Consider the following 11004-nt stretch of genomic DNA (forward strand, 5'->3'; position numbering starts at 1 on the left):
GCCAGCCATTGCATTTCCATTAGAGACACCATGTGCCAGGAGGACTGGGATCTGATGCCTGCGCTTTTAAGAAGAATAAATTAGACAGTGTTTAGATATACTTCTACATAAAACAGGTCTAAATGAATATCCAAACCAAATCCATCACATTCTCAAGGAAAGTCTCCACTAAGGAAAAATGGAAAATTTATTTCTCTCGTTCAAATGTGATCACAATTACATTTTGTAAAACTATTCCTTTCATTTCATTAGCAACAGATTTATTTTACAGCCAAATATTCCCCTGCAGTGGCAGTAACCCAGCATGGTAGAGCAAGAAACCCTCAGTTTGTACCTGACCACTAATTCATTTCAGTGGGAACAGATGGATCATCAGCTTTTGAGAAAAAATTCCAGTTACTCATTTTGGTGCCTGGTTATGGATTTAAAAGGCTAACTACAGTCCCTTGTGACTATGCTGTCTACTACGGTTTATAAGAAAAGCTTAAATTCTATTAATTGCAAAATAATAATTTATGTAAGTGGGTATTTCTTCTTTTTTTCTTTTAATCTCATAAAACTTGATGTTTTAAGATATTTGAAACTGTTTGTACTTTACAGAATAGTTTTCCATACTGATCTCAGGAAAATGTAATTGCATCACCGCAGAGTCACTTGGCACTTTGCATGTACTGAATTAAAGTGATGTAATAGAAGTCACATAAGGTATGCTAAAAACGATACAATCAGATTTTTGTTTTACACTATAGCTTTCATGCATACATCTGAGGCAGTGTATACCTACTACATCAAAACATCAGGCCAAACATACAATGAAATTACCAGGATATCTCACTTAAGAACAGCTGTCTTTCAATTAGAGAAGTTCAAACAGCAGCATTCAGGCTCTAGTTTAAAGTATGCTTTTAAAGTTCAAGGGGGTTAATCCAGCTCATTATAAGGGTAATCATTATTTAGAAAAATTCAGATCCAGATCTCTGTTAGGAACAAATGGCTCTTTTTCAAAAACAGATCTGGTACTGTAATCGGGGCCCTTCATAACTGAAATACTTTAGTTTCCTTTCTTTTCTCGTTATTTTTTAAGTTTCCTCCAAAGTTCTACTTACAAAGACATTTCTTCTTACATCATTTACTAGTGGGAAATAGACAATTAATGTGCCTCTAACAGTGACTGCAACAAATCATCCTCATTTTTTTGTTGCTTATGAAGATTACTCTGGTATACCATTTATTCATTAATTATTTTTTTGCTTTGTAGTAGTGTTTTCAGGTACTTATTGTAGTGGACATGCCCTGTCTGAACACAGAATCCCTCCATCTCACACCACAAAGACGTACTTTATGAGACCCTTGGAGTAACCTGTTTGTGGAAGTGCAACCTTAGCAAGGATAAAAATTACTAATGATGTGATGATCATTCTGCTTTGCAAAGTAAAAAAGCAAAAAAGCATCAGCTGTGATGGGGATAAACCATTTATTTTATTGAAAATGAAGTATTTTTCATGAAAAATAAATCCTATTATGCAGGCATCAAAGCAAAGGCACGTGTTAAAAATAGTTCTGCTGAAAGGTTTTCAGGATTTAAACAATTAAAATATCACCTTTCTGAGGCATGACTTTGCTTTCATGCCTTGCATCAAAATCTGTGGGGCTGAGAGTGAAATGGAAACCAGTCGGTTGTGTCCATTAGGAAACAGAGCATCAAACACAGCAGGGTCAGCTCATCTTTAAATGTTTAATACAGCTCTGGTTCACTACCTCCCACCCTCCCTCGCCAGCTCCCAGGACACGCTGCGTCCCCCCCTCCGCCTCAGAGCACCCTTAGAAATGGAGCCTCTCCCCAGTGTCACTTGTCTCTCATCAAGGTAAAGTGCTAAGTAACCTGGGGGATGACTCCAGAGCCACTCGCACCAGTCAGGTATGGTAAGGCAGCACCAGAAAAAGGCGCAGGGTTAATCTTCCTGACGTGCTTGCTCTTGATGGGGCAGCCAAGTTTTGTGTTTGTAGCTCACTAGCTAACACTGCCGCCGCCCACGTGTTGCAAATCTGCAGAGTACTTGGTATTTTCACACAGCCATGCCTGGCAGTGCCTCCCCTTGCATCCTTTGCCTGCTTTCTCACAGGTAAGAAATGCTGGTTCCCACCGGGAGAAGAAAGGGGAGAAACAATAGGACTATCGTAATTGCTGCCAGCTGGGGGAATTCCCTGAGAGCAGGGGAAAACAGCAAGGTCAGATGAACTGGGTGAAGTAAAGGAAGCTGCCTTGCAAGCTGACGTGTCCACAAGAGTTTCTTGTTCTTCACCTGGTCCAGGTGGGGATGTTCACAAGATCCTGCCCACCTTTGGGCTGACACCCGGGGCCGGGACCCTCCTCGGGCCTCACTGAGGTGGGCAAAGCGGTGTCTCATTTGGCTGTCCAGCAGCAAAGGAGCAGCCTGAGGATGTGTTCTTGCCTCTGATGCAGAGCTTTGAAGGGATGACTCCAGAGCCACTCGCACCAGTCAGGTATGGTAAGGCAGCACCAGAAAAAGGCGCAGGGTTAATCTTCCTGACGTGCTTGCTCTTGATGGGGCAGCCAAGTTTTGTGTTTGTAGCTCACTAGCTAACACTGCCGCCGCCCACGTGTTGCAAATCTGCAGAGTACTTGGTATTTTCACACAGCCATGCCTGGCAGTGCCTCCCCTTGCATCCTTTGCCTGCTTTCTCACAGGTAAGAAATGCTGGTTCCCACCGGGAGAAGAAAGGGGAGAAACAATAGGACTATCGTAATTGCTGCCAGCTGGGGGAATTCCCTGAGAGCAGGGGAAAACAGCAAGGTCAGATGAACTGGGTGAAGTAAAGGAAGCTGCCTTGCAAGCTGACGTGTCCACAAGAGTTTCTTGTTCTTCACCTGGTCCAGGTGGGGATGTTCACAAGATCCTGCCCACCTTTGGGCTGACACCCGGGGCCGGGACCCTCCTCGGGCCTCACTGAGGTGGGCAAAGCGGTGTCTCATTTGGCTGTCCAGCAGCAAAGGAGCAGCCTGAGGATGTGTTCTTGCCTCTGATGCAGAGCTTTGAAAAAGCAGCTCTGAGGCACTGAGAGTGCAGACAGCTTTTCAGCTGTTGCTCTCGCCATTCTGCTACGGCTCCCGCAGGAGCTGCCCAAGTCCGAAGAAGTTACAGCATAGAGAGTTTGTAAAAGGGGAAAAAAGACAAAGTGGCAGTGCCCTGCGCGAAGCCAGTGATGGAGCAGGAGCCACACCTGGGCAAGGCACATATCTGTATGTTGTCTCCTACCTAAGGCCTTGTACCCCTCCCAATCCATTCCATGCTGAGTCAATATCCAGCTTCCCAGTAAAACCTGGGTTTACACTTATTTGGTTCTGTCCCAACCCTGCAAGAGCCTCAAATGTACGAGTGGGACCCGAAACCTGTGACCTCTATTAGCAAGAATGCAGGGAGCATGCTAACGGGCATGGCACTGAGACTTTAATTACCGTCGGTAATACAAATAAATTCTCTTGAGCATCTCTTATGCAGAAGTGATCCCGCCCAGCCCTTGCATGACATGAGTAAAACCCCACATCGGTCACTCAGCCCCACTTTAGTGCTGGCTCACTGAATGGGAACAGCATTCCTAAATAAATAACAGCACCTGTTCCCAGGCTGCCTGTGCTCTTACATGGCATCTGCTACTGGGTTGTAGGGGCGTTCCCAAGGAACAAGCACGGGCAGCAAAGCAGCAGGAAGGGATGCTATCCCAGTCTCTTCCCTAGGGCAGTAAAGCAGAGCCGTCTGGGCAAAACCATGGCTGATGGCCCTCCTGTGGCAATCTCTGCTGCTATTAGATTTTGATCTGACCTCTAAATAATACATGTTCTTCCACTGTTGCCTTTCACTACCTGCATTTCAATGTGTTTACAATAGGAACGATATGAGAAGGTTTAATAGTGCAGTTTGGAAAATGTTATTGTTATATTAATAAGCCCCTGGCTCTAGGGCAGGTGCTACGTGCTCCGCTGCAGAAGGTCTCATGCTGGGATGTGCTCAGAAGAGCAAGCTCCTTCCCAGCTGCTATGGTGGATCCACACCTCCCTGTCTGAAATTTCCGAAGTAATAGCTGGTTTTGCCACAGAAATCTTACACACTTGGGAGAGCAGAGGTAGTCCAGATGTTTGTATGTATCCTGTTAATTAAAGAGGATACAACCAGCTTGCCTCTAAAAACGTGGCCACCTGAGAAGTTTGGGCATACTGCTGTAACGCTGCCTGGCCCCAATGCAGGAAAACGCGTATTTTTATTTCAGTCTTTGCTTCTTTTGAAGACTATTCCTATTTAATATTCATTAAAGCATTTGTAAAAGTCCCACTGACTTAAAGGAAACGTACCTGCACGTTTAAATGCTGTACCAATACATACAGCCTAAATACCCGCTAAGTCATACAATGTGGCTTTATTCTTCAAAAAGAATGCTGATATTTGAAATGCCTCACTTAATTAATTTTCTGTCCTTGATCTTAAAAACAGACACACTCTAATGTGTATTTTGTGTCTTAATGCTTCGTTTGTACCTGTCTCAAATCTTTTTGATTCTGCTTTCTTTCTTCTTTGTAATCAGGACTGGATTTCCAAGAAACATTGAAGTATTTCCTTTGGTTCCCCTTACTGAGTGTTACTTGGTCAGAAACTACAGCTGATTTTGCCAAAAATGACCATTCTGCACTGTGAACCACTCTACCAGCACTAATGTGGCACTGGCCTACTTAGACATCTAATGGTCGTGAACATGGTTATGCTACAATATTTAGTATTCCTCATTTGTTACTTGTCATTAACTTAGTACCTCAGAAGTAAGAGAATCCACAACAAGTGTAGCTATGGGGGTTTGACCAATGTACTACAAGTTTTAAGTTGCAATCGCTTCATAGCGTGTGTGGGCAATGAAGAGTGGATATTTGCACAGAAGTCTGTCCCTGATCATCTGCAGTTCTGGGCAATGGGACTCGATGACCCCAATGGCTTCCTTCAGCCTCTGTAACTTCAAATATTTTAAAACTAATTTATGCAGTCCTAATCAGGAACAGTGTAATTTAGAAAGACATTACAACCTATCAGTCTGAGGATCCTCTCCTAGTAGACAAACAATGCCTCCCCCATCAATTCATCAATAGTCACTACACAGCTGAATTCCTCAGCCTTTCAAGAAGGGTTTTGCAACTTGTCATCTGCAAGCCCTGAACACAGGGATTTCTAAAGTATATTGAAGAGGCCTATGAAAGGTGACCGAGAAAAGCATGCTCAGGTATGTTATCTAGCAACCCACACCTGCAAAACACCTAAAAGGATCCACACTTCCACTGGGAAATTTTTGAGGTCCTTAAATTGAAAAGCAGCAAAGACAAAAAAACTTTAAACAAAGGGTAAGTCTTAAAATGAGAATAAAACAATATTCTCTTGCATTTCAGTCCTTTCCTTCTTAAGTCCCAGAATTCTCTTTACAGGATTCAGTATTTACACCTGAGACTGCGGAGAAATTGGCTTCTAGGGCTGCATGCATCTGGATTTAGCCAGATGTGTTCTGCTCTTTCTTCTTCTAGAATTTTGCCCATGAATGGGAAAAGTTGGATGCTTGAGATTTCTAAATGCCTAGATAACCTTGGCGGGCCCACACAAACAACCTTTACTATATATATGCTGGCCCAGGGGGACAGGCACACTTGGTCCGACACCGGCAGGATGCACTGGCTGTACTGGATACGCAGATATCAAATGTGCAGCGTGGCACCTGCTCGGTGTGGCAGATACCTCTCCCATGCATTGGGTTTACTGTGCATGGGCAGGTTACCTCTGCAGCTTCTGGGCATCTTAGACTAAAGCACATATGCCATGCCATAGATGTGTTGAGCAGGAAAGCCTGGACAGAAACATGAGAGTTCTGGTTCGTAACACTGAATGTGCCTAATAAATATTGTAGGGAAGGAAATGCACTCACTTGGAAGTATAATTTAATACTGCTTTTGCCTGAGAGAGTCCTACAGTATCACTGTTTATTCTAGACACTTTCCATATTAGTTGATAACGTTGCAGCTAAATGCAGTAACTTAACATTAAATACCCCTTAGCAGGCGCGTGGAGAATTTCTAACAGAGGTATAGCACACACATACCATGGTATGTTATAGCATAACAAACGTACCAAAAGAGCTCCAACAACATATGGCCATCCAGTGGCCGTAGAGTAACTCAGATGTTATAATGCAAAAAATCACATTTTCCTCCTAGTAGGAGGGAAAAGCCCATGGTGAGATTTTGCATTTAATTTGCTCATTTGATCAAGACACTATATATCATATCCTGGATCTTAGGCTACTCCAATCCTCACAAACATGTTGATTATGGCCATAGAGCAGCAAGCAGTTACAAAATGTATTTATTGGGAACTGTGTATAAGTCAAACCAAGTGTTTGGCTCCCTCTGCACAGTCCTGCTTCTGAAACTGCTGACTTAGTATTTAGTTTATAATTTTTTTTTTTTATTATTTGTTCTGTTTGCATTTGCTATTTAAGCTAATTGTGTCCTTCCCCCAGCAGACTGTAGCATGAGGGAAACATCGAAAGGGTTTTCTAACCTTACAAACTCTACAGATTGTCTTCTTCATGTGAAACAAGCTTTCCCAAGAACACTGATGCCTAAACCACCTACAAACACTGGATTCATATCAAATGCACTACATTTATGGAGGCTACTCTCACTCCAGCCTCCAGTCCACTAAAAAATGCAGAAGACTGCAACTGCCAACACCCTCTGCCATCTCTGATTACTGCCCTGAGCAGCAAAGGTCAGCACATTACACCTGATCAGCCCAGGAGGTTAGGACCTTGCCTGTAAGCCAGAACGGAGGAAGGTTTCGAGCTAATCTGAAAGGGATGGGGTAGCATCAGGTGACCTCAAAGCACTTTGCAGAGAAAGCAATCCCATCAAAAGGTGTCAAGGGCCTGGGAAAACAGATCTCTTCTCCAGCAAGGTGTTCAGCCTGCCCTTAGAAGCTGGACTTGATTTCACAACCCTACTGCAAGCGGTGCATGGGAGACCCGACCTCTCTGGAGTAAGAGCAATGCATGCTTTGGAGCACAGCTGCTACTCCCCACCCAGCTGGCTCGGGGATCACTTTAGGGGACAGCAGGGCACCCCTCTTTGAATGCACGCAGCACCCAGTCCTGCTCAGCACCCATGCACTGCCCTACACAGATGAGCCAAGGTGGGTGATGACGGCGCTCCCACCACTTTGTGAGCTGCCTCCTCCACAGCCCCCTGATGAAGCATATGACCCACAGTATCCACAGAGATATTAGTATCATAGCAGGTCCACCAGCAAATGAGCCGGGGAGCTGCAAGCACGCCTGCATGCTCGTGGCACACTGTCCTCTGCTCGTAAGAGAAACCTCGAAAGGAGAAGAAAGTCAACACGGTGTAGACATGACTCCTCTCGTGTACATCATTATATGTCTTTCATACGTTGAAGGGTGTATGCTACCAAAAGGGTAAGCAGAGAGAAACAAATATATCAAAGACACTGTTGGTGTTGACTCAAACAAAGTGCTGCTGTGGTGGGAAGGCAGCGATGTGGTCGGATAGGATCAGCCTCGTGGGCTCTGTGTTTGCAGACTGCTCTCCAGACACCGTACACTTTTAAATCAACTAAAACTGGTGTAAAAGTGGATCAAAGTGTTTTGCCGCTCCCTTACAGCCACCTTTCTGTGGGTCTTCCCTGACTCATCTGACTTGGCAACGCGGCGGATAAAAGTTTCTGACTTTTGGGCATGGATGCTGCGTAAACGTCTGCTGTGGAGAGACCACAGGAACTCCCTGAGTTTTCCTCAGTTGCTGTTTGAAGAACAGCACTACTTACTTTCCCCTTGCAGCCAGGCCCCTCTATTTGCGATCCACAGGGTCAAGAGATTGAGACCAAACTATCAGCCCTTTCTCAAATGAATAGCCTGGGCAACAACCCGTGACCCAGCTCTGCTCGGCAAGGCCTACATCTGTACCCTGGAAAGAGAGATATCTGGAGGAGGTTGTCTATTGACACTACCATAGCCCAGGTAAAACACAGGTTGTCTTTCTTCCCACTTCTTGTTTACCCAGTCCACAAGAAAAAAAAAGAGACAACAATGAGAAGCTTTGGACACTAGGAACAGACAAGACTGCTACTGCTGCCTGTCCCCTTGAGCAGCTGTGGAGAAACCAGCTCACCAGGAACCATATTCCCAGAAGTAAGTTTCAAGATAAAAGCAGGCCCTGTACAAATATAATCACCCTTGAAAGATGGAGCATTAATGCTCTCCCACCCTGCAGCTTCTGCCAGAGCTACAAAATGACTGGTCCCCTTTCCCTCTAATGCTCTTGCCACTGGTGCTGCAGCAAGTCTGTGCAGAGGGGACCAGCACAGTGGCCTGAAAAGCTGACTGCTGCCTTTTGTAAGACAGTACCTATCCCACCACGCAGCTCGGCATGAAGAAGATCACCACATGCGACAGCCCCGCAGCCCTTCAACCCCTCGATGAAGCACTTTTGGCTGACCTCCCTGAATGGAGGGGCTGAAAAGGATGTCAGGGGCTGCAGGGCTGCGGGCAGCCGGAGCCCAGGCTGGGACACACAGAGGCAGCAGCCTAGGCAAGATTCCAGCAGGGAGAAAACACAAGCAAGAAGAGGAAAAAGAGAAGACTAAATGGGGAAGGATGCATGTGTGTGGAAGAGGAGATGTTGGGGCCCGCCCAGTGGAGTCATGGCACAAGATTCCCTGCTTGGTGCCTCCACACGGCGTTAGCCTGGCTGCTCCTGGAGAAACCAGAGCGGGGCTGCCCACGGCTGTAGCTGCGGCAGGCGCAGAGAAAGGACATGCCTCCAGATAAGGAGATAAAAATGAATCCCAATTACTGGACACTGTCTGCATGCTGCAGAGCTAAACAGAGAGGGCTGAGCACAGGCAAAGGGAGCAACCTCCAAGCTGCATCTGTGCCTTTGCTAAGTGAACATCTCCACAATTTATGTCAGTATTTTGCCACTTCTGAGTCGTATTAACTCTCACTTTAAAAAGCCATCAGAGTTAGCGTAAGATGCGCATACAACTGTGAAAATCCTGTATCTGCTATTGTAGGAGACCTATTATTAGTGAGGCATTATTATTATCTGTCATTTGGATTGTAAGCTGTCTTACCGTGAGCCGGTTCATGTGGATTGCTCTGCATCAAGCTCCTAACCCTGCCACCTCTACTCTTCTGTAAATTTCCATGCAGGCACACTAATTTTGGGATCAGGATCCAAGGAGGATTTAATGAAACTCAGCAGCACTCCAGGATGTGTACAGTGCCTCCCACCATGGAGCCCAATCTCCACCAGGACTTGCGCCCACTACAGACAGTGAGTAATTGCATTGGCAGGTCTGAGCAGGGAGAGGAGCTTGAAGCAGAGGGGAAGGAGTTCCAGTGCCTGCACTGCAAGGTATATGCACCTGATCCTTCTCTTGGCTCCTCTGCATACAATTAACTTTCCCATCTCTTCAGGTTTTTCAACCAAAGGGATCTTACGACGGCCAGGAAGGTAGGGCTGGGGGTGTGGGGGGGGGTGTGGGCATTGCCACTGCAATTGCCAACCCCAGGCTTTAGAGGATGACTTGGTTTGGAGCTGCTGAGGCCAGACCAGAGCCAGTGACCCTGCCTGGGGGAGAAGTTGGGGCATGAAGTGGGGGGGTCCTTTCCTCACCCTGACGTCTGAGCAAAGGGGAGCAGGTTTAGCAAGACAGACAGCAGTGGCTACAAAGGGGAATGTTTCTTACAGTCACTGTGCACAGCATAGGGAGGCAGCAGGCTGATGGGGGAGAGATCGTCTTCAGGCCCCTCTACCACTGAAGGGGGCCCCTTGGGAGGCGTCTTACCGGTGGGCAGGGGCGAGGTGGAGACCGTGTTGAGCAGCACCACACAGACAGCCACAACATCCCATAACTTCATCTTAGATCTCCTTCCAACACGGGCCCCTGGCAGAGAAGAGAGGTAGGGTTACCCCCAGCTGCAGCGCTCCCCCAGTCCTGCCCGCCCCCGCCAGCCCTGAGACAAAGCTGGGAAGCCTGGCACCCCGGGTCAGCCTGGTCCACCCTGGCCAGGCCCGGGGACAGAGCAGAGGGAAACAACCTGTGCCCAGCTCAGCCCCCCACCCCTATCGCCTCCCAGAGTGAGGGAGGTGGGCTCTTCCCCAGTGAGCGGTGTGGGAGAGGGAGGTGCAGGATGGCCTCCAGCCCCTCTATGCCCAAGAGAACTGCTTTGGGGGATGTGGGCAGGCAGGTCCCAGGATGTGGGGGTGTGACCCTGTCCCTGTGCTGGCAGCCAGGTCACCTCGTGCTTCTCCTCCTCCAGCACTCGGGCGGCACCAGGGCACCTGTGCCCGGGCTGGGCAAGGGCGGACCGGGCTGATATGGGGTGCGGGGCTGTGCAGATTTGTTGTGCTAAAGGCAAACCTTCCTTTTCCTTTCCTCCTCTTCTCTTTCCCCTCCTCACCTTTTCCCTTTCCTTTTCTTTTTTTTCCCTTTCCTGTCCCCTTCCCAGTCCTCTCTTCTCCCCTTTTCCATTTTTCTCTTATTTTTCCTCTTTCCTCTCCTCGTCACCTTTCCTTTCCTCATCCTTTTCCTTTTTCTCTCCCTCATTTCCCTTTCTCCTTCTCTTCCAGTTTCCCTTTCCTCTTCTTTCAATATTTCCTTTTTCCTTCCCTTTCCTCATACCCCTTTCCTCTTCGTTTCCATCTCCCTTTCATTTTCCTTGCCTTTTCCCTTACTTTCCTTCTCGTTTCCCTCTTTCTTGTTTCCCTCTCCTTCTCTTCCTTTCCCTCTCCTTGCTTCCTTCTCCTCCTCTACTTTGCCTTTTCTTTCTTTTCCTGTTCCTCTTCCTTCCCCCTTCCTTCTCTCCTTTCACGTCTCTTCTCCTGCTCCCTTCCCTCTCCCTTCTTTCCTCCTCGCTCCCCGGTCGCCCCGCCGG

General features: G+C 47.0%; 1 protein-coding gene across 2 annotated transcripts in view; it reads right to left on the bottom strand.

Annotated features, from left to right (window-relative positions):
- The window catches only part of GDNF (glial cell derived neurotrophic factor), a 17971-nt gene extending 7984 nt beyond the window's left edge, over positions 1 to 9987 (bottom strand). The window contains exon 1 of one of the 2 annotated variants that reach the window (XM_009647322.1): positions 9915 to 9987. In XM_009647322.1, coding sequence (XP_009645617.1) covers positions 9915 to 9987 — 73 coding nt within the window. Of the gene's footprint in view, positions 1 to 9815 lie in introns of both variants that reach the window. The other variant, XM_009647321.1, reaches the window with a different exon arrangement.
- Positions 9988 to 11004: the final 1017 nt, after the last annotated feature.

This window comes from Egretta garzetta, unplaced genomic scaffold (genome assembly GCF_000687185.1).
Source record: "Egretta garzetta isolate BGI_Z169 unplaced genomic scaffold, ASM68718v1 scaffold59, whole genome shotgun sequence".
In the NCBI taxonomy this organism is placed as follows: Eukaryota; Metazoa; Chordata; class Aves; order Pelecaniformes; family Ardeidae; genus Egretta; species Egretta garzetta.